The sequence below is a fragment of the Gymnoscopelus microlampas genome, assembly GCF_963454915.1.
Source record: "Gymnoscopelus microlampas genome assembly, chromosome: 5".
NCBI lineage: Eukaryota > Metazoa > Chordata > Actinopteri > Myctophiformes > Myctophidae > Gymnoscopelus > Gymnoscopelus microlampas.
This window is the reverse complement of record NC_139942.1, coordinates 31474762-31497723: the sequence shown is the minus strand read 5'-3', so window position 1 is coordinate 31497723 and position 22962 is coordinate 31474762. Positions and strand designations below refer to the sequence as shown.

General features: G+C 44.2%; 2 protein-coding genes across 2 annotated transcripts in view; both read left to right on the top strand.

Annotated features, from left to right (window-relative positions):
• Positions 1–1361, top strand: part of LOC311045036 (serotransferrin-1-like) — a gene marked incomplete at both ends in the record, with an annotated part of 14075 nt that extends 12714 nt beyond the window's left edge. The window contains one exon of the mRNA XM_084056847.1: positions 1261–1361. Within this exon, the coding sequence (XP_083912973.1) occupies positions 1261–1361 (101 nt within the window). The remainder of the gene's footprint in view (positions 1–1260) is intronic.
• eif4g1a (eukaryotic translation initiation factor 4 gamma, 1a) lies at positions 1306–22962 on the top strand. The gene is made up of 30 exons (XM_084058570.1): positions 1306–1757; positions 3471–3597; positions 3805–3891; positions 5240–5419; positions 6139–6241; positions 7396–7547; positions 7769–7861; positions 8388–8463; positions 8557–9489; positions 9584–9672; positions 10346–10532; positions 10700–10833; positions 11426–11578; positions 11852–12247; positions 12600–12746; positions 13587–13820; positions 14072–14176; positions 14348–14686; positions 15087–15204; positions 15851–15959; positions 16117–16364; positions 17928–18049; positions 18183–18355; positions 18534–18659; positions 18752–18833; positions 19788–19886; positions 20031–20174; positions 20544–20625; positions 20796–20936; positions 21338–22962. The coding sequence occupies exons 2-30, from the start codon at positions 3523–3525 to the stop codon at positions 21517–21519; spliced, it is 5109 nt and encodes a 1702-aa protein (XP_083914696.1). The 5' UTR covers positions 1306–1757; positions 3471–3522; the 3' UTR covers positions 21520–22962.

Here is a 22962-nt window from a genome sequence, read left to right as displayed (position 1 = left end):
AATAAGCTAAGACTGAATGGTCAGATGCTGCCCGAGTTATACCAGGGACAAATGTTGTGAGACAGACAGACAGACAGACAGACAGACAGACAGACAGAATTAACAAGGATTCTGAGACCTACGCTGTCCGCCACTGTGCTTGGGGGATTCCCATACCGGCCCTAGTCTGACCTATGATCGTGTTCTTGCTCATCTTTTTATCTTTATTTAAATGTTGTTTCTGAGCTGTATTTTTTTGTCTTTTTAATTTCTGTTTGTCTGTGTTTGTATTTTGTATGTCTTTAAAAAACAATACAAATATTTTACAAAAAACAAACAAAAAAACAAGGATTCTGAAACATTGGCCATATTTCGACCCTTGGTTTTTCAGAATCATAACAGGAAATACCTTTCAGAATGGTCTACATCTGCAGTACAGTATTAATTGTCACTGGATGCCCCTGAAAAAATAAGTTGTATTGGCCGAGAGAAGAGCAGGAGTAAAGCGATGAATGTAATTGTCCGAAAAAGATTCTTCTGGCTGCTTTAAAAGTGTAAAACCTACAAAACACCGCTAATATTATGAAATTAAGAAACCTTATGGCTCAATATTATGTGGCTCCAAATACATTAAACACTAAAAACATGCACAAGTACAACACAATAGAGGGACACACTCTATGGTTGAGTCCACTTAGCAGCAATAGAGGATCCAAATTATGTGAGTAACAAAGAACAGCATTGTTTAATGTAGTCATTACAATGAACCTGAATGTGGCTATACCAGTGGTTCTCAACCAGTGGTCCTTGAGGGGGTTCCAGGTGGTCCCCAGCTAAATGATGGAGAGTTGGTTTGGTAACCAAATGGACCCTTATAGATCTCTCATAGAACTCTTGAGAGCGTAAAATGAAACCAACCAAATGGTCCATTTCGTTTCATTTTATGCTCTCAAGAAGTTACATTATTGTTATACATCTGCATTACTTAATTTACAAGTCTACACAATTAGAATGTAGAAGAATTGTTATTTTGATGAACATTGGCCTGTTATCTCTCCTATGGCATCACATCAAGCATGGAATTGTGTAAAATCTTATCCAACGATAACAAAATATTCTAAGATTTGAGTCTGAGAGGATAAATTTCATCAAACGGTGGTCTGCGGCCCAAATGCCAAATAAATAATGGACCTTGATATGAAAAGGGTTGAAAACTATGGTTGAAAAAGCACTATACGCTATACCAGAGCCATACACTATTCTCCTGTGTCACGTGATCAGGGAGCCGGCGTCACGTTTTAATTTTCCCGGAAGTGCCCATGCGACTTTCTGGGCTCACCGGCTCCCTAGAGGAGAAACATCGCACTATGGCCTCGCTGTAAGCCTAGTACCGAAACATATCTTACCGGCAATCCGTTACCATCGGCGCCTTGATGATGGACCTCCGGTCCAGAGGCTTTTTTCGGGGGCATCGGAGTTGCCAATAGTACTCCTGAAGTGCTATATTATTTGATTTTGTGTGCTGTCACTTTTGCACGCTTCGGGGATTTAAATAGCAAGTGACAGCTACAGCACTCACCCTAACCTGCCAGCTAGCTTAGCCAGCTAGCTAGCTCGCTAAGTCAATAGCTAAAGAAGGGCAACCACTCTCCCTTTGGAGAAAGAGGACAAGAAACCTAAAGCCACTGCTTTCAATTAACAGAAGATAGAGTCCCCCCGTCTTCCCATCAAATCACACAGACATTATTCATTCCCGGTAAGAAGAAGCATAATTACAGGTATTGTTAACCTTTATTGTTGGTTTTAATTTTTGGCACAGCTTATTATTAATTAGAGGCCCTGTCGGCTGTCAAACCACACAAGGTTAGCTCGTGTTAGCCCAGCCCAGCTATCTCCCCCCCTGCTGTGAAGTGTATGACTTGTCGTAAATTAAATGACTGATAATGGTTGTATGTTCAGATTTGGATTTGGATAACGTTAAGACCATTAATCAACTTAAAGTCTTCGGTGTAGCAGGGCTCGGAGCTGGAGCTAACAGCCTGCTATAAGCTGATCATGGTGGTCTCATTGAGTCCTGGGTCCTACGTGGAGCTTACAGGCCCAAGGATCCTTCCTTGGGCCTGTTGTGCATCCACGTCTAGGACCAGAGCTGTGCTACAACGCTAACCAGCGTAGCTTTTACACAACCTGTGAATCAACGTCTAGTTATTGGCCAATAACGTTTTTCCATTTACAATCCACCGCACGACTGTTGACGCCACAGCGTGACTGAGTGCACTGATAAGCACTGTCGGGGTTTAAACGGCTCTCTTGTCACTCAGTGCCGGCTGCTGGATAACCATATGGTGGCTTTATTACATGATGGACGCTCCCGTTTAGATCCAGCATGGAGCTGCTTTTACAGCAGCTAGCCTAATGCTAGCCACTGTTCCAGCAGGTGGATATAGTGTATGACACGTCTGCTACACGAATTGTCGTCATGATCACTTTATTGACTCCCGATCAGATGCATTTGACACTCTTTGGGACTTGGGTGGTGATCCAAGTAATAGTCAGGACAAATATTTCGTGTGATATGGAATGTTGTTTTGACTGTCATCAGAAGAATTTCTTGTCAGGTCTATTTAGCGCTGGGGGAGGGGGTAGGGGGGTAGGGAAGCCATTGGTAACACTGTAAATGAACTTTGACCTGAGGTATCCATTTTCCTAAATTCACACTCAAATCCTGGCCAGTCCAAATTCTCAGTCAGGCATGAGCTGTGTTAAATACGAAATCGTAGCTGCTATTTAAATCCATTTGAACAAAATTAAGTACACAACGTGATATTAGATGCATTGTGTATTAGCTTGGGGTTCAAATATTGAAATAACATATGCCAATGTGATACAGAGAGATATTCTTGCCAGAGCAGTTTTAACAGCACTGGGTTCTGATCAATAGATAGATGTGCTAATTGTGGGACTGCGGATATTATTGCTTAGAATTGCAGTGGACATACTCTTTAGGAAATTATTTACACCCGCCACTGGTTTAATTTAACATTTGACTTATTGGAAATAATACAAGCATATGTACCAGTTGCTGAATAATACTCAGTGAAATGAGAACAGTGCTATGGGAGGGGTCATCATCATCAGTGTTATCATAGGAGGGGACATATACCACACCCTCTTGGCCAGAAATTGTCTAATTTTCAAGTTCAGACCTCAACACAAAATTGTTTATTATGACTTCATGGGGTTGTGCAGGTTGTGAAATAGTATTTGAAATTGCATATTGCGATTTCTTTCCCCCTTATTTTTTACAAGGGCCTACAACACCACTTTTGGTAAATATAATTTAGCATTCTTATTTGAATGTACTTTGACTATTTATGAACATGTGTCATGGACATGTTTTATCCAAGCCAGAAGTAAGTCAGATTTATAGTGTCGCTTAGTATAGTTATTAGTAGTTACATCAGCTTCTTTTTCCCCCCTCTTACCCATAGGTAGGCTGGCAAGTCAGCGCCACCCTAATGCAGAACCACAGAAGCACGTGAAATGAACAAACCACCACAGCCTATAACGGGACCCACATCTGTCCCACACCCTGCCCCCTCCCCTGGATTGACACAGGTGAGAGCCAGTTGTCCCATTCTCACACTCAACATTTTTCAAAAATGTTCAAAAAAAGCAGATGTATAAGCTTGTATATCTGCTATTTTTTAATGCTTTCCCGGTTTTAATGGGTTATATGCAACGATGTAGCTTTCTTTGGCAGTTTTGACACTTGCAGGAGGTTTGTTGACATTTTATTTTATTCTTTTTTCTTTTGTTGCTCAGACTGCCTATCCCCCTGGACAGCCCACTTCGCTTGTATTTGCAACCCCAGCACCTCCACAAATGAATTCTGCACCTCAGCCGAGACAGGTATCGATATGTGCATGTTTAGATGTCTTTCTCCTAATGCTCACTGGTGTCTTAAAGCATTTGATAGGTTTTGTTTAGGGTGTCACTCTCTCATTCCTTCATTTTCACATTGGTGTTCTGACAAGGCTGTCTATGCTTAAAGGCTTTGGTTAAAGTGTGTCTCCGTGTCTATTTGCACTCTCTTTCTCTGGCTGTCGCTCTTGTCTTCCTGCCTTTCTTTCGCTGTCCTACCAGTTTGCGGCAGGGCCCCGTGCTTTACACCAACAGGTACTAACACTCATCACTTCTCCTCGATATTGTCCTCCTTCTTCCCAGTGTGATGCATGCATTTTTAGTGGAGGATTAGGTCCTGTGTTTAGTAAGAGTAAAATATTCCTGTTGCACTTGACATATAAAACCAAACCGATGTAATAGAGATGTCTATTTCTTTGTGGGATGCATGGTCTTCTCGTTTCACTTCTCACCTCATTGAAACTTTGAGCAAGCCATTTAATAATAATCAGGCTCTGCTGATGAAGGCTGGAGTGAGACCAGCAGACAAGCAACCTTGGATGACTGTATTTACACTATAGATGCCCTCTGTGTATTTCTGTGATAGAGTTGCATGTGTTGTAGATTTGTAGTTTGAGCTTATCACTCTTGATGGCTAAGTGATGAGCCGCTGCTGCTTATACTTGCTTATCCGTACGCGCTGTCACCTCTACCTTCCACGTTCTCTTTCGTCCTCATTTTCACCCGTATCTCACTCCCCTCTCTCTTGCTTTCTGCACGTGAAGGGTGGATACCGAGCACTACAGGTAACGGCATTTTTCTTCTTCCTCCTCTTCTCCTCCTCCTTCTCCTGTCTCTGGTAAACCTCAGTGGTGCTGGCCGAAATGAAATTCTATACAATTTAGACGCTGTGTAACCCAAGAAGTGAACTTGCACGACACATTGACAGTTGCTGTGGGTGCAGTCCATTCAGCTCTCGGTTGACTAAGCACTCACACACAGGCACACGCACCCGCTCACACATGCACCCGCTCACACACGCACCCATGCATCCGAGATGTAGCTTAGTAGGACCCTGTGTACTCAGATATGTTCGCACGGCAGTATGTTTGCTAACCACTTAAGCGCTATTTTGATGTACGTCAGAGTCATGTGAAAATAGCAGATCTACAAGCTCACAAGTCGCATTGTGACGCGTTGTCAGATTGTAGATCTGTTCAAAGAATTCTTTACATTTTGGATCATTTTTTAAAACCTTAGTCATGACCAAAACATGCCCCAAATAGCCAGGTTGAAAGTGGTGCCTGACTACTATATTCTCTGTACCCCCCTCTGTGCACCCTCTTCTATCCTCTAGCCTTACTATCAGAACAGGCCGGCAATGCCCACCAGTGCTCCCAGGGTCCAGACAAGCAGTGGCCCGCGGCCTGTGGGACCCACTCACGTGTACCAGCCTGGCTCCCAAATGATGATGATTCCCCAGCAGCAGCTCTCCTTTGCTGGCTCCCCTCAGGGCTACTTCATCCCTCCTGGACAGGTTGGTTTCATGTTCAAAAGGGAAGGTTATCGGCACCCTGAAAGTTGAGCCTAAGTGTCAACACTTTTTTCGGTCTGAGATGTCATTTTTGTCGGGCGACAGGTCTCGCAACACATTTTCACAGAGGCATAAATTGGGCTTTAAGCTTTATATAATCTCACTTCAGTCACAGACTTTCATCGGTCGTGATGCCTGATGAAGGTCTATGTGTCCGAAATGTTTGATATTCAACTATTGGGAGTGTAATTTTCAGTGTGTGGATATCCTTCCTTTTTGTGTTTTCGTTACCACCAGAACTTGATAGGGTTGGATGTCTACACCATTAAACCCTTTTCTTCATGGTTGCACCTCATTCATTGAAAAAAATATTTTGTACTTTTAGTAGGGGTTTAACAATATAAGTAAGCCTATTCGGATTGAACCGTTCGGTACAAGGCTTTCAGTTCGGCACATACTACGAACTGAACAATACACGCAAAAAAAAAAGTAAAATAAAAAGATCATACTTATGTTCCAAAATATACTGAACTATGACACCACTTGTTCGAACCGTAAACTGTTACACCCATAACTTTTACACAAGTAGCCAGTCACATATTACTGAACATTGTGCTACTGACAATCTGGAAACAATGAACTGGAGACACATTAAAATATATGAACTTCATCATGACCCATCCTTGGCAAACAGCGTTTTGTACCTGTTTCTCTTTCTGCAGTATCGAGCTCCATATACCATGGCTCCTACTCAGCAGTATCCTGTGACCAGTGGCACGGCAGGCTTCTATCCTGGCACCAGCCCTGCTGAATACCAAGCTTATGGTAAGTGGCTATGCGCTGGACTCATGCCTGCCAAGCACAACCATAACCACAGTGATCATGCAACAAACATGATTATTTTGATTCAAAAACCAAAGACCCTATTGTACTCTAGATTTAACTGCAACGTACTGTAGCATTTCTGGTTTGGATCTATGTCTATTAGTGAAAAACCTTCTCGTATGGTAGTGTTGGATGGTTTTGCCTGGCAGGTTGGCATTGTGTATTGTCTCTCTGGAACAGCAGCACGCCACTCTGTGGTGAGCACTCAATTGTATGGAGGTCTGGCTTGATTTTGCTTCTCAGTCTGTGTTCTTTCTATCTGCAGTCTTCACCTGACACAGCCTTAACACCCTGCTTTCTCTGGTTCCTCTCATTTACTCATTCTGCATCTGTCTCTTCCTGCCCTCCTTTCCTCTCTTCTCCCTCTCGCTGCCTTCCTCTCCTTTGCGGCGTCGGTTCAGAGCCCTCTCTTGCTGCGAGGGAGAGGCGGGGTGGTGGGGGGAGAGGGGGCGGGCGAGAGAACGGGCGTCTCTCGCTGCACGGTGCTCCTCTCACCTCCCAGCGCTACCCCGGTGAGTAGTGTGTGCTTGTGTGTTGGTCAGCACGCTTCAGTGGCAAAGACCGTATGGCATTCCCTGTGTTCAGTGGTGCTGCTTTGTATGCCTGTAGGATTTTAGTTATAAATTTACCTTTTTACTTGCCAAGTTTGTATTTGTCAGTGCATGCTTTGTGAAGGGCTTAGATTGGCGCTCGGTGTGGCCTCTCCTTTTTAGTGTCTGTTTCGGTGTCCTCTTTTACATCCTGTCAGGAATTCGCAGTTGTATGATGACTATATTGTGTTTTGTCAAATCAGCAGCCCCTCTGAAAATGTCATCACAGGCTCCTTTGAACTCATCAACAAGCATGGCCACTGATTACACTTTCAGATTAGAACAAAACCCAACAGATTGCTTTGCAACCCCCCCTCCAAAATAAAAAGAAGAAAAAATAAAAAGGAGACGCACAGCAACTTTTGCTGTTGCAATTACAGCAGAACTGCAAAATCCTGAAGGGAAGTCTGTTTGTGTGACACTGCATATTTCTCCTGGATGGTATAGCTAAAATTCTTTCTATTTCTCTCTCGCCCCTTCTTCTTTCCTCATCTCACCCTACAGCCGGTGCGTACTATCCAGCCCAGACCCAGTACTCACCCTCTGTCCAGCCCGCACCCGTCATGATCAACCCCGTCCAGCAACAGCAACAAGCTCCGCCCCCTCAGCAGCCACCAGCCCAGCCACAAGGCCCGCCCAAGAGGGAGCGCAAGCCGGTAGTGTATCCCAACAAAAGGGCAGCGGATGAGTTGACTAGAGGGGACCTTTATTGTCCATTCAATGTGGAACTTTCCCTTTTGCCTCAAAATGACAATAGTGTTCATTATGATGGGTCGCTGCTATAGATCAGTGGGGAGAGGATCGTTTGCATAGGATTGGGATGTGGGATCAGTGTGTAGTGGAGACTTAACCAGTACTTGCCCTTTTCTCTTGATAGATCAGAATACGAGACCCCAACCAGGGTGGACGTGATATCACAGAGGAGATCATGTCAGGTGGAAGGTCCACCACCACTCCAACTCCCCCACAGGTAAGACTTTGCAGCACATGCACCTTTGTTGTCTTCTACTTTTGATGTCCAACGATTGAACCAAGAAGTGCAATCCCTCCAGCACTACTGCACCACAATATCCTATCAAGTTTAACTTAAAAATACTGCCCTGTTGTTGTATTCACTATTGCAATTCCAATCCTAGGCATTTTGTTTGTTCTGGCTTACATGACACAGCAAATATGTTTATCATAAGTATACAGTACACATTTTATCAGAATTTAAGTTTACTCTAGAATGAGTTAAGCCATTTTCACTCTTCAGTTGGATTAGTTGAATTTTAGATTTGTTTGCTATAAGGTACGTTGGTCGGTCTATGTATTTATTTAGGGTTCCTGGTGGCTCAGCCAGTTACTTTGCAAAAAAATATCATTTTAATAACTATTTGTCTGAGAATACAGTAATTTCTATCATAACAATAACCTACTAAATAATTGCAAGAACCTTTCAATTTTAATCCAACACTACCAATATTTGTTTTTATATTTAAATTCTTTGTTCATAGGTTTCCTCATCAGAGGGAAGCCCTGTCCAGACCAACGGTGAAGTTACACAGCCCGTCACAGCGGTGACGAGAACAGGTGGGCCTTTTGGTCTCTATAAAAACATCTGTAAAATGATGCGTTTGTTACCACCTGCCCTCATTCTGTTCTTCGATGTGTTTGAATGACCAGATGAAAACATGGAACCTGCTGCTATAGCTGAAACCCCGCCCCCCCCTGCCATGGCTGACCAAGAGCCCGCCGTCGAGGTCAAAGCAGAAACGGACACCCAGATGGCCCCGCCCGCTGAGCTGGTCACTCCGTCAGTGACAGATGCGCCAGCAACAGAGGCGCCAGCAACAGAGGCGCCAACCCCGCCAGAAGAAGAGGACAAGCAGTCTGCTCGTTCTCCCTCACCTCCAGCACTGTCTTGTCCTCTTCCTCCGTCAGAGCCAGAAGCTGTCGTTGGTGACACAGTGGACGCTCCCGTCAGGCCAGCCGTGACGCCTGCAGCTAAAGAGGGCCCCACGAAAAAGGAAGAACCGCAGGTTGCTCCGGCAGCAGCTGAGAAGGTACCAGAGAAGGAAGAGGAGAATACAGAGGAGGCGACGAAGAAATCCGAAAAGGAGGCGCCTGCAGCTGTTGTCAAAACAGAGGCAGAGCCTGCAGCCCCTCACACAGCCGCCGCCCCGATTAAGACTGCAACCAGCGAAGCTGCTCCTCCACCTACAAAGACAATGAGTGAGACCTCCTCTGAGTCCGAGTGTGCCATACAGCCGCCAGTCTCCACACAGGAAACCGCCGCACCACTGGCCCAGACTTCTGTCCCCACCATTGAAACTGAATCTGAACCCAAACCCGCACCTGAACTGGCGCACAAAGAAGAGCCTCCTCTCTCTAACGGCCTTCCTCAGGACATGGATGAGGACCTGTCCGAGGCTTTGGCAGATTCTGCAGACACTACACCTCTCACCAAGTCAGACGCGTCTCAACCTCAGGAACCCACACCTGTTGCTGCCGTGGCAGCGCCAGCCCAGGAGAAGACAGAGGAAGAGGGTAAGGAGACGGTTGAGGAAGTCGCCCCTACCTCTGCCAGCTGCCCTGCAGAGGAAACTACTATGCAAGGTAAAGCACAAAGCAGTCAAATTTCACATTTTAACATTTGAAGTTATCACCACTTGGATTTTTAACATAAACCCCCTCTCCATCTCTTCACAAGCTGCTGTGTCTGTGCCAAAGAAGAAGAGGAACATGAAGGAACTGAACAAGAAGGAGGCCATCGGAGACCTCCTGGATGCCTTCAAAGAGGTGCGTTGATTAGAGCCATATGAAATCCGTTTTATTTTTTTCCCAATTCCGTTTTATTTTTTCCCAAATTCTGTTTTTTCCATTTTAATATTTCTGAATTCTGTATTTTGCTTTTTATGCTCATTTTTACCATAAAAAAAAGTGTCTGGTAAGTGGAAATGAATAAATGTTCAAGATATAACAGTCCATACATGGCCCTTGTTGTGTTATACGCAAAAATGTTCCCAAAATAATTCGGTGACTTCGGTCTGAGCATGCGCAAAATGGCGTCGCGCATGTATTATTGTTTCTATCGTCTTTCTAAGACTATTTCTACGTGGATTTTACTGTTTATAAAGTAGGATGTGGCCATGCAAAATGGTGGTGTCCCGTGGATTTGTAAAAATTCGCGGTAAAAAAAAATATTTTACCGCGATTTTTTTTTTTTTTTTCAAATTCTGCAATATTCCGTGTTTTATTCCAATTCCATTTTTATTGGTCATTTCCGCGATTCCGTCCGCGATTCCGTTAACACGGATTTCATATGGCTCTAGCGTTGATGTCCGCGTAACATGGCGTGTATACAAAGATGATTGAAGGACAGTATATTGCAACACGATCTCAGACTTAAAATGATATATAAAATGACTTCATAATGAAATGAATGGTCAACTTGTGGTTTTGTTCCATCCAGGAGCAGCAGGAGGTGAAGCACACCCCTGAGCCCTCATCCACTCAGGCCGAACCTGTCCCCGCCGCTCTGGCCAAACCTCTCACAGAGGCTCCAGATGAGACCTGGGAGGAGAAAGAAGACAAGCAGAATGCAGAGACTGACCCACCCACAGCTACCCCCGCTGAGCAGAAGTATCAGTACAAAGGAGGTGTGTACCGGATTTAAATATTTACCAGTTTTTCAAGTCGTGCCATGTAAGTTCAATTCAGTGGGCATAGCTTTGTCATTTGTGTTTAAAGATGGCTCTGTCAACACTGACAGGATGGACCCTTCCAGTACAAATGTCTCACACTGTGTGTTCTGCTATTCCTTCAGAGAATTGGAAGCCAATTGACCCAGAGGATAAGAAGCGGTACGACAGGGAGTTCCTGCTAACCTTCCAGTTTAAAGGTGCCAGCATGAACAAACCTGAAGGATTACCTGTCATCAGTGATGTGGTACTGGACAAGGTATGTCGGCCTCTGCACACAGTTACATTTGAAAGTAGTGGGCAGGGAAAAAAATGAAACTGGTTGTTTGAAAGTCTGAAACGAGCTAAAATCTCCCCTTTTGTTTTTATTCTTTATTGTTCAATGTTACTCCCTTTTAAAACGTTTTTTTCATCCGCAATCTCCTATTAACATAGAACAGCATTTGTCCTTTTATTTTATTTTTTATATATAAGATGATGTCTGACAACATATGTGATGTCTAACTGTTTGTCTTGTGTGTTGTTTCATGAAAAATGAATACAATTTAAGTGGAAAGAAAAAAGAAAGTAGTGGGCAGAGTTAGGGCCTTTTAATGTTGGTTTGAATGATGATGTTTACTGATTCCGACTAGGTGTGTATAACGGGCAAATAATACCTAGCTGCCTAGCAAATTCATATTTTTACAGTAAGAGTAAAAGCCTCTTAACCAAACAAATTACTTGGAGCAGACCTAACTGTTGTTGAATAACTGATTGGGAAATGTTGGCTTCATCAAAATAACTTACTTGCATACTTTGTAGTTTTATGACTTGCATAAATAAACATTCTTCCCTTCTCTGTATGTCTGTAGGCCAATAAGACTCCACTACGTCCTGCTGACCCTGCTCGCATGGCTCACGCTGGCCCTGACTTTACTCCTGCATACTTGGGCAACATGGGAAGACAGTCGCAGACAGGAGGAGGAGGAGGAGGAGGAGGAGGAGGAGGAGGACCACGAGGCCCGGTAAGAGTGAATTGCATGTTTGTTCTGGCTACTGAATTATTTTTGTCCCTTTCAAGATTTTTCTAAAATGTTAAAAAATAGCAGATGTGCTAGCTCGCAGCGCGGCACGAAGCTTGCTACAGATGGTAGAGCTCTAAAGCCACATTAACTTAACCTATTACTTAATCCCTCTTTTCTCTCCTTTCCTTCATGCCCCCGAACAACCCCCACCACACACACACATTTCTCATCTCCACCTCTCCTCCGATCCACTTCCAATTGACATCCGTTCAGCCGATAGGTCAGCGTCGCTCACAGCAGGGCCAAAGGAAAGAGCCAAGGAAGATCATCACCAGCATGTCACTCAACGATGACGTGCAGCTCAACAAGGCCGAGAAGGCTTGGAAGCCGTCGGTGAAGAAGCCGCGGGCGACCGCGCGGGAGGACGCCGAAAACGCAGAGGAAGGAAATGACGAAAATCAGAAAACGGCAGAGCTGTTCAAGTGCGTGCGCAGCATCCTCAACAAGCTGACCCCACAGAAGTTCCAGCAGCTGATGAAGCAGGTGACGGAGCTGACCATCGACACGGAGGAGAGGCTCAAGGGGGTCATCGACCTCATCTTTGAGAAGGCCATTTCTGAGCCCAACTTCTCCGTGGCCTACGCCAACATGTGCCGCTGCCTTATGGGGGTGAGTAGTCATCATTTCTACTTCAATATATGTATTATTCTGAAGTCCATTTGCTTCAGTGATGAACAGTGTCTGGGTCACTGATTGCTAATGATGGGATTAAGCAACCTACGAAGCGTCAACCACACATCTCTGATGCCTGATTTATACTTGGTTGCACATCTTGTCGCATGTACTATAAATGACTGATCTTGCTTACAACATATTACAGGGTGAGCTTGTAGATCTTAAATTTCCAGTGTGCAGCACCTCTGTGCTACAGTATGTCCCCCCCCCATTGGTTGTCTTTATTAGACAAGGCAACACATTTTCCTTTGGGGTGTATCCTAACATGTTTCTCTGATGTCCTCAGCTGAAAGTCCCCACCTCAGACAAGCCAGGAGTCACTGTGAACTTCCGCAAGCTGCTGCTCAACCGCTGCCAGAAGGAGTTTGAGAAGGACCAGGACGATGACGAGATCTTCGAGAAAAAGCAGAAGGAGATAGAGGCTGCCAAACCTGTGAGAAACACTTACCTGTTTAAAGCCATCATTCCATCTCAAGTGGTTTTAATGCAAATTATGATGCATCTCATTTAATGCATCAAAAGGCTATGATTTGATTTGTGGGGTCATAAGATTTTTGAACGTTAAACATCAAATTCTCTCCAGTGATGACTCTTCTTTTGAGCCATGTGTCTGGGCCACTAAGGATAACTAATGGGATTGAGCGGCTGAGGAGCAGCTAGCACTCAGCATTCAGTGAATCCATCATCAGCCCAATTGTTGGAAATGGACCAAATTCACCAATTTTATTCTTGTATTTTATTATTTGTTGCTGTCCGGCAGAAACCAGATAAATCCATTTTGACGCTTTTGCATTTTTTTTCCATAAATCAGGGCCATAGAACACCCTTTACGTCTGTGTGTTGGTAAAAAAAATATTGAACCAATGAAAAGCATTAAAAAGCGCTTCTGACAAAACCAGCTAACTCCATTGGATCCTCAAATTGTCTGCTAAACCAGCTCAGTCTGCCAGAGTTAGCTGTTTTAGCTGACTCCAGGCTCCACCCCCTTTTGACCTCCAACCTATTGTGAGCTTGGAGGTCCATTCAGCTGTTCTTATCAATGATGAACAAAACCTCCTAACTCCAACATTTTGGATTTAGCTGATTCCTGCCGGATAGCAGAGATATATATATTATATTATATTTAAGATTTCCTATTTGGATAGAAATATAACTTTTGGCACCCATCATGATACGCATACATTTTCTCTTGTTTGCAGTAGTGACTGAACTGGGAGAAACCCCAGTCCAGACAGAGCCCAGCCTTACTTTTGTTGTTTATAATTGATTAAAGGAGGATCAGGAGCGCCTGCAGTTGGAGCTGACCAGCGCCAGGGACCAGGCCCGCCGGCGCTCGCTGGGCAACATCAAATTCATCGGCGAGCTTTTTAAGCTGAAGATGCTGACAGAGGCCATCATGCACGACTGCGTGGTCAAACTACTGAAGAATCACGACGAAGAGTCTCTGGAGTGCCTCTGCAGGCTGCTGTCCACCATTGGCAAGGACCTAGACTTTGAGAAAGCCAAGGTAGCAGAGCATATACATGTCCCCACACAAACGCAGACACACACATACACAAACACAAAAGGGAATGGGATGCTGGTTATTGAACGTTCCGCATCAAACTCTCTCTAGTGATGATGACTTCCTTTGAGCAACGTGTCTGGGATTGAGCGGCTAAGGATGATTCTTGAAACAGTCCAGCACTGTAACAGTTTTAACTTTCTTTTCTGCTAAATGGTAGTTTCAGTGTCTCTCCATCTCTCTGTCCCTTGCAGCCTCGAATGGATCAGTACTTCAACCAAATGGACAAGATCATCAAGGAGAGGAAGACCTCGTCCAGAATCCGTTTCATGCTGCAGGACCTCATAGACCTCAGAAGGGTAGGATAGAATTTATAAATTAACAATGAAATTGCTGCCCTGGTTTCAAACTCCTTTTCCTCAACATGTCCTGTTATCCTTCATAACTCATCAACCCCATTGTTCAGCCTCCTCTCCTCGGTTCAAACGTCAAATAATGTAAGAGATGTTCTCCCCCGTGTTTCTCCATAGTGTTCATGGGTACCTCGTAGAGGGGACCAGGGCCCCAAGACCATCGACCAGATCCACAAGGACGCAGAACTAGAGGAACACAGGGAGCAGATCAAGGTCCAGCAGCAGATGTTCAACAAGAAGGACGGAGGAGGAGGAGGAGGAGGAGGAGGAGGCGGCAGGATGGGAGGAGGCATGGGGGGCCGTGGCTCACACAACCAAGGAGGCGGCCGGGAAGGCAGGGAAGGCCGGGAAGGAGGTGGCCGCGGTAGCCAGCCCCAGGATGAGGGCTGGAACACGGTGCCCATATCCACCAAGAACAGGCCCATTGACCCTTCCCGCCTCAGCAAGATCACAAAGGTATGTGTACAGTACCTTCATTAAGCCCAGGCTGTAGTAGTGTATAACCCATTAAGACCTGTGGCCGATTCTACAAATGTTTTCTAAATCCTAACCGTTTTTATGGAAGTTTTTATTATATATTCAAAGAATAGCAAAACTTTTCACAAAAAAAAAAGCAGAGTGCCGTGCTATGAGCTTGTATATCTGCTTTTATTGAATAACCATAGATTATTTTTATTATTTTTTAAACAAGTTCATAGCGCGGCACCGTGCTATGGGCTTGTATATAAGCTATTTTTGAATAGCCAAAGAAATCTAAAAGATCTTACTTACTTACTACTTACTTAGTTACAATGCACTGTGCTTTTAAATTCCTCGTCTATTGGCCTAAATGTTTGTACACTGTGTTTGCTTCTAGCCTGTTTCTCTGGACAACCAGATACTGGGCCCAGGTGGCAAAGGCATGTGGGGCAGCTGGGGCAAAGGCAGTAGTGGAGGAACAACCGGAGCCAAACCAGTCAGTGGTGGAGAGCCAGGTAAGATGTGTGAAGATGCATGTATCAAGCACCAAGATGGATTTACAGTATTTGTCCCTTACTCATACAGGTACATGCAGCGGAATGTTGGTGGGACATGTGCCGCAGAGACTGTTTAGACCTACAGTATATTAATCCCACAAGGGAAAATGCATCCCCATGATAATCTTTGTTTTTTTTTAGGTGTTTAATCCAAGTTGTTCATCTTCCACTGGGTGGTTGTTTTTTGGCACTCTGTAATCATAATAAGATTCTTTGTAGTAAGATGTACCCAAGCCACTTGTTCTTTTCACATTGGTCATTTGACCATGGATCGGGCAGGATGCCTGGTGGAACGACCACTGGCATCATTGTATAGCTTCATGGCCAGCTTCAAGGCCTGACACAGTCACAGTGTACTTAGACGCCCTACTATAATGTCGCTAATACAACATTACAATATAACTAGAAGATAATTTAGAAGGTAGAGAAGGTATAAATAAAGTTAAAGTACAAGTAGAACAGCAGGTATGATAAAACTCTTAAGGCAGGTATGGCATCATTAGCAGCAGTAGGAAATGTATATTTACATAGACTCAAAGCGAGTCTAGTATTGGTCTCAAAGATGGTATCAGTTTCTTAGGGTGATTCATGTGCTCCATTCTAGCTGCTGCAGCAGACTCGGGTCGTCCAGCGACCAGCACCGTCAACCGTTTCTCGGCCCTCCAGTCTGGTTCGTCGTCCTCTGCAGACTCTGACCGCAAAGTCCCACAGAGGTATTCATTGACAACAGCTCTAATCATCAAGTCCTCTCCCGTATCAATCTCTATTTGGTTTTGCTTCTTCTCTTTCACTGTTTTCCCTCACTGCATTTCTTCACCATCTCCAGTATCCACCCACTTCAGTCTGGACTCTTTGTTTCTTGTCCCTCAGATCCAGCTCCAGCCGTGAGCGTGGTGGAGACCGGAGTGACAGGTTTGACCGCTTCGAGCGCCGCGAAGGGCGCGACGACGGGGCCCGTCTGCCCATCACCAAGCGCAGCTTCAGTCGAGAGTCTGAGGAGCGTGGCACCCGCGGGGGAGATGGCCGTAGCTCCACAGAGCCTGTGCGCCGCGTGGCCAGCATGACTGATGACCGGGACCGAGGAAGCCGAGACAGGGCTCACAGCAAGGAGCCTGCAGGTATAGCCAGCACCAGCACCAGAAACTTTGGGGATTTGGGGCTGGGCGGGCTGCATATTCTGAATGGCTTTGTGGAATGAGAGAGAGGGAGAGGTGTCATGAAGCACAAGCTAAAAATATAGCTGCAAGCAGCGATAATACAGGGCCAGGTATTGAAGAGAGAAAAAAGAAAGAAGCAATGATAAGTAATATGCACAATAAGCCATTGAAACATAGAATACTGAACTTGAGAGAAAGAAGACCATGCAATTAACATGAGGATTTTAAACCCTCACTAACCCTAACCTCAGTAAAACAACGCCTAAGCCTATCCTCAAGACACACTATGTGTTATCCGAATAATGCCAAATCATGATCACCTCAATACGTTGTCGTGGACAGGGATCGAACCAGCAACCTACGGACTCCAAGACTGCCTTTCTTCTCATTGAGCTAGATATATGGCCTCCCTCATAGTGTCTGTTGATATTTACAAGTATTTCCGTTCATTTTGAACCAGGCCTCTGTGTCCCGAACTACTCTAAATCACTGGTTCACAAACCATTTACCAATAAAGGCATTTTTGTGTCTCCTCAGAACGAAAACTAGTGAAAGTAGCCGATCTACAAGTTCACAAAACGTTGCTATCTAAAAAGTTGTGAGGTTGTAGATCAAAACTGCTCAAACTGCTCAAAATTGCGGACAATCTAAGGGCGGAGCTTACTGGTAAAAGTGATACATGTGTTCCTCATGAGTCAAGGCACATGTGTAAGCAGGTTTAATGGCTGTCGGCCAAACGAGGCATGACTTTTGCCTGTTTAAAGTTTGCATTTTCAAAAAATTGCTATAGCGCCCCCCTTTGACCAATTGGAGTAAGATTGGTTTCAGTGATATTTGGAATGACCCTGTACATTACTACAAATTTTCAAAGAAATGTGAGTGTGCATGTATGTGTTAGGGGCAGATGAATAATTGTCATAAAACTGCAATATTCATTGGCTCATTAAAGCTTCATTTTTTCACTTAGAAAAAATCCGCTTGCACCGTTTGGTCGGCATAGGTCCAAAGTTCATGTGTAAAACGTTTCGTGCAGATTGCTCAAAAATCCCAGGAGGAGATAGATTTTAACAGCTTTTCATGTAATTCAAAATGGTGGGAGATCTAAAGGTCAGAGGTCAAAAGTCAGAGTGTGAAAGTTGTTCATCATGAGGAGACGCATGTGTGTATTGAAGTTTTATGGCTGTAGGTCAAACAGGGCATGAGTTGTACCTGTTCAAAGTTGGCATTTTCAACTGAGTGCTATAGCGCCACCTTTTGACGAAAGATTGTGAGATTTATTTCTTGATAGTTTTTTATGACCATCTATCATATGGCCGAGTTTCATAAAAAGCGTATGCACGGTTCAGCCCGAACTGGCAAAAACGGCAGAAGAAGAAGAAATGGAATAATGCCAATAACAAAACGGGTCCATGCTGGAAGCCTGGCCCCGTAACAAGTGCTGTAATATAGAACTATGCACATAATGTGATGAAAAACCAGAGAGGATGAGACTGAAAAGGTTTTTGTCCCCCCCCCCCCCAACAGTAAAGCGTGAAAACGCCCCCACTCCTCCCCCTGCTCTTTCCAAACCCGCCTTGAGCGAAGATGAGTTGGAGAAGAAGTCCAACGCCATCATAGAGGAGTATCTGCACATTAATGACTTGAAGGTACAAAGCGGGTGACCGTTTGCACTTATTATGAAAAATTACTTTGTCAGGTTGTGTACAAGTATTGGAGGCGGCGTCTTTTTAAATGACCATGATGTCTTATGATTCCCCCTCTCCTCTCTGGGCACTGTAGGAGGCATTGCAGTGTGTGGCGGAGCTCAACTGTGCCTCGCTGCTCTTCGTGTTCGTGCGGACTGGATTGGAGTCGACACTCGAGCGCAGCACCATCGCCAGGGAACACATGGGCCTGCTGCTGCAGCAGCTCGTCAAGGCTGGAACGCTGACCACACAGCAGTACTACAAAGGGTGAGAGAGATGAGGGTCATACACTGCATATTTATTCATGTATTTCACTCTGATCTTTACCACACTGGTAAAGATCTTGCCTTCGGGTACTTCCCCAATGTGTTGTGACCTGAAAAGATTAGAAGAAATGACTTGAGGTGATACTGAGCCGTCCTTGCTGTGCTTTGCCGGCCTGTAGGCTACAGGAGATACTGGAAGTGGGAGAGGACATGGCCATCGACATCCCCCATTTCTGGCTCTACCTGGCGGAGCTCATCACACCCATGCTTCACGAAGGAGGCATCCCTATGGGACAGCTCTTCAGGTGAGGCTTTGACTGTAGACCTCATCATCATCACAGAGTAATCATAACGCATGAACTGGTGAGATCTTAATTTGTGTGAATTGTGTATTCAGGGAGATCTCCAAGCCTCTAGTGCCTATGGGTCAGGCTGGTGTGCTTCTCGTCCAGATCCTCACCTTGCTCTGCAAAGGAATGGTACGTGACCATCACCCAAGACAAAAAAAAGAAAGACATGCCTTCTCTGGTTTAGTTCCTGTATCTGCTTGAAGTAGGCGGTCGCCTTTTTAGGAGACCGGAAGCAGGTTGGAGTCTTATTATTTCCAATGGAAGCGTGAACCTGAACACAGCTTCTGAACCATTCTTTAGCCCCATGGTCACTAAATATTGGACCCGATCGTCACAAGCCACTCAATCCTCCCAAGATTTTTATACTAAAATGGCTTTTTTCGGAGGGACAAATCAGGAGAAAATCTACTTTATTATCGACCTTTCTCTGTCCCAGCAACACACTCTCATCTGACTTTCGAGAGATCATTTGTAGGATTTGTGTACCTTTTTGCCTCTAGTGGCTCCAATTGGGATGCCATATCTTTAATAATTGAATATATTTGCCATCACTGATGGGTAGTCCTCTACCTTTATAGGGCATACTTTACATTCAGTTATTTATTTAGGTGTTTCTATGAGGGGTGTTTTTGCCTTGAGTATTTGCCTTGTTTTGTTCATACTGTAAAAGTATTTTTTTATGCAGTCTTTCACTGGTATATTTCTCACAATAACCATTCCACATAAATGTTTTTCTGACAACTTATCTTAACACTATTAAACTATATTTATTCGCGAATGTCTGCCCCCAAACGACTTGGGTACTGGAAATATACTGGAAAGTTGATCCGTTTCTGACAACTTGTTGTGTTCCAAAATATCCTCGGGCACTATTGCCCTGCAGCATTTCTTTTTTTTAGAGTTACTTCCATATAGACAGATGTGTAATGTGACAATGAAGCTACCAGAGGTGTTGCCCAAAAGACAAATACTATCCTATCAATATGTTACACAGTATGACTTTAAGCACTTTATTATCACTGTCCATGTCCACAACATTCTACTTGTATTTGTGTTGGTAACATTTTGTATTGTTTCCACCAGACCCATAAGAAGGTTGGAGCAATGTGGGCCGAAGATGAGCTGAACTGGAGTGACTTCTTGCCCAAGGATGAGGATGTCAACAAGTTTGTGACAGAACAGGTCTGTACGATCATACAACAGTCCATCTATAATCTAACATTAAAATGGAAAAGCAAACTGCGGATCTTAAATATGGGTTTTTGGTTGAAGAGGAATCTGTTTTGATTGAGGTATCTGTGTGTGTGCCCTGTGCACCATTAACAGAAGGTGGAGTTTACTCTTGGTGAGGAGCCGGCGTCTGAGGAGACCAAGAAGAAGAAGGTACTGAGTGCAGAGGAGCTCGGCAAACATTTTGACCGACTCATCCAGGACAAAGCCAACAACCAGCGGATCCGAGACTGGGTTGAGGTGGGTTTATGTTTGGGATGTGCATGACTGATCTAAATAAATAATATTTTTTGATAGACCTGCATAAGTAAATATGCAACAACTGGCAGTGTGAACAATAACTCTGCCCATTTAGTGTACAGTAGTATTAGCCTATACAGTATTTTGGTTGTAACTAAACATCAATCACATATTTTGAAATTTGAAAATGTATATTGGAGAAACAATCTGTGAGTGTTTGGTGTGTCAAGAGGTGAAACTACTATATTATATACTACTAGATGAAATTATGCCATTCTGGGCTTAAATATTCCGGCAAGTATATACCAGGACTGTCATGTAAAAAACAACAACATTTGAATATTCACCTGTTTTGTTTTGCTCATCCAGGCTAACATGGATGAGCAACAGACTGTTTGGAACCACTTTGTGCGTGCTCTGATGACATCTATATGCCAGTCAGCCATCATATGTAAGTATGCCTAAAATTGGGAATTCACAGTAAAATCCTCAGTGTTAATTTATCAGTTTGTGAACTCTAAATTTGACTGTGTATGGGAGTAGCCATCGAGCCCATGCCGCCTTTTTTTGTTTTGTTTAAGTCTTATATGAACCAGCATTTCTTTCTCTTCCTCCCTTCAGGCGAGAACCCCTACAAGGTGGATGTAGATCAGATCACCCAGAGAGCCAGTCTCCTGCAGAGGTACCTGAGTGACGAGCACAAGGAGCTGCAAGCCCTCTACGCTCTCCAGGCCCTCATGGTGCACATGGAGCAACCTCCTAGTGAGTATCGCCGTCTCCCCTAATCAGCAATAAGTACTCATTAACATCCCCAGTGTTCATTTAACTCTTAGTGCATCGGTTCTCAACCATTTTAATTTCCAGGACCTTCAGTTTGATATGCATTACCCCATGAACCCCCATTGGGACCCTAATATACTCTGTGTTAATTTAACCCTGAGAGCATTCTCTCTGAGTTACAGACCCGCTAGGTTCCATTTGGACCCCTAGTGGTCCCCAGACCTGACGTTGAGAAACGTTGTCTTAGTGTACAAATGTAACATTTGGTTCCCTTTTTGTGCTCTCGGTTACAAATGAACACATGGGATTTCACTGTGTAGCCGACTAGAGCCAATATGAACGGCGTCCGTCAACCCTCTTCCTGTCTGTCCCTCCCTGTCTAGACCTGCTGCGGATGTTCTTTGACACCCTCTACGACGAGGACGTCATCAAAGAGGAGGCCTTCTACAAGTGGGAGTCCAGCAAGGACCCTGCCGAGCAAACAGGCAAGGGCGTGGCCCTGAAGTCGGTTACCGCCTTCTTCACTTGGCTCCGTGAGGCAGAGGACGAGTCTGACAAGGACTAGAGACTTCCTGAATGCTGGGCCCACCCCTCCTCCCTAAACCCACACCCCTTCTTTGGCTAAGGGATGGGCTTTGCAGCAGGCTGTGGAGAGACATGAACTAATTATATATATATATCTATATATATATATATATATATATATTGCCTAAGAGGCGGACTCACTCAATCCTCAATGAGGGTAAATGTTAGTTTTGAGAGAGGGAATCTTGACAAACAATCACTTCTCTATTTCCCTCTCCCTCCCTCCTTCCCCCTCTCTCTCTTTCTCTCTTCCTCATTCTCTCGTCTGCTTGTCAACGACGAGTGTCCTAAAGAAATAAACCTGAGAACTGATCAGCAGGATTGCTTAACTATGCGTGAACTACCCCCCCCCCCACCACCACCTACACCACACCCACCCTTGTCATTGTGTAAGACATTTCTGACTTCTTTGTGGGAAACAATACAAACTCAACACGCTGCTCTTTTTATGGTTCTAGATGATTATATTATGCAACATACTATGTGACACGCTAAAGACGTGAAACATCCTAAAGTGTCACGTAGCATGTTCTTCGGGAATGGCTGTCATTGCCATAATGTGCGTGATGTCCAATCGAACACAGAGCTCTAATGTATTTCCCCCTTTCTTATTGGAGTGTGCAGCATGGTTGAAGTGCGTTTCTATTGATGATGGCAGTGGGAGAAATATCGGCAGAGTAAATGTACGTTGCCGATTTACCGTAATCCGATGGGGGAAGGGGGGGTTTAAGCAGAGGTTTTCTTTTTTCTCTCTTCTTCCTTTTTCCATTTCCTGTTTACTACAATGGGACCTGTGAGGACAGAAACATTGAGGACTTGATTGTGACCTTTGATGTTGACTACTAGGGGAGTGGTGTTTATGCTTCCTCAAAGCCATCGTTTCTCCCATCCCCAGTAGTCAACCCTGACCCTGACTCTTCATCCTAACCTCTCCTGTACTTACATGAACTGGGTAGGGGGTTGATGCTGTCCTCTGTGGTCAGGAAACCCCAACCCACCCCATAGAGGACACTTAATAAATGATAACCATTAAAACTTGAAACCTACAGAAATTGACTTGATGAAAGAGAAAAGAAAAACAGCAGAAATGATCCGAAAGCCTTTTCTACTCTAAGTGGAAACACATTTCAGGAGCGTTCTGTAAATATATAATAAAAAAAAAAGTTTTGTCAGTTTTATTTTTCAGAAATAATAAACAAATTGCTGATGTAATGCCATGTATCCTTTTCCAGCAGAGGTGGCAGTTGTCCAGATGCAGAGAGGTGCTCTAGATAATCCATTGATTATTAGTTTTATTGGAATTTTGTAAATATTTTTGCTTTCTTTATTATTTAAGGAATTATTGCTTCTTTTTGCATCGGAAACTGGAAACATGAGGAAACAGAGCATTGCAAATAAAAGACTTATCATGTTGCTGAGCAGA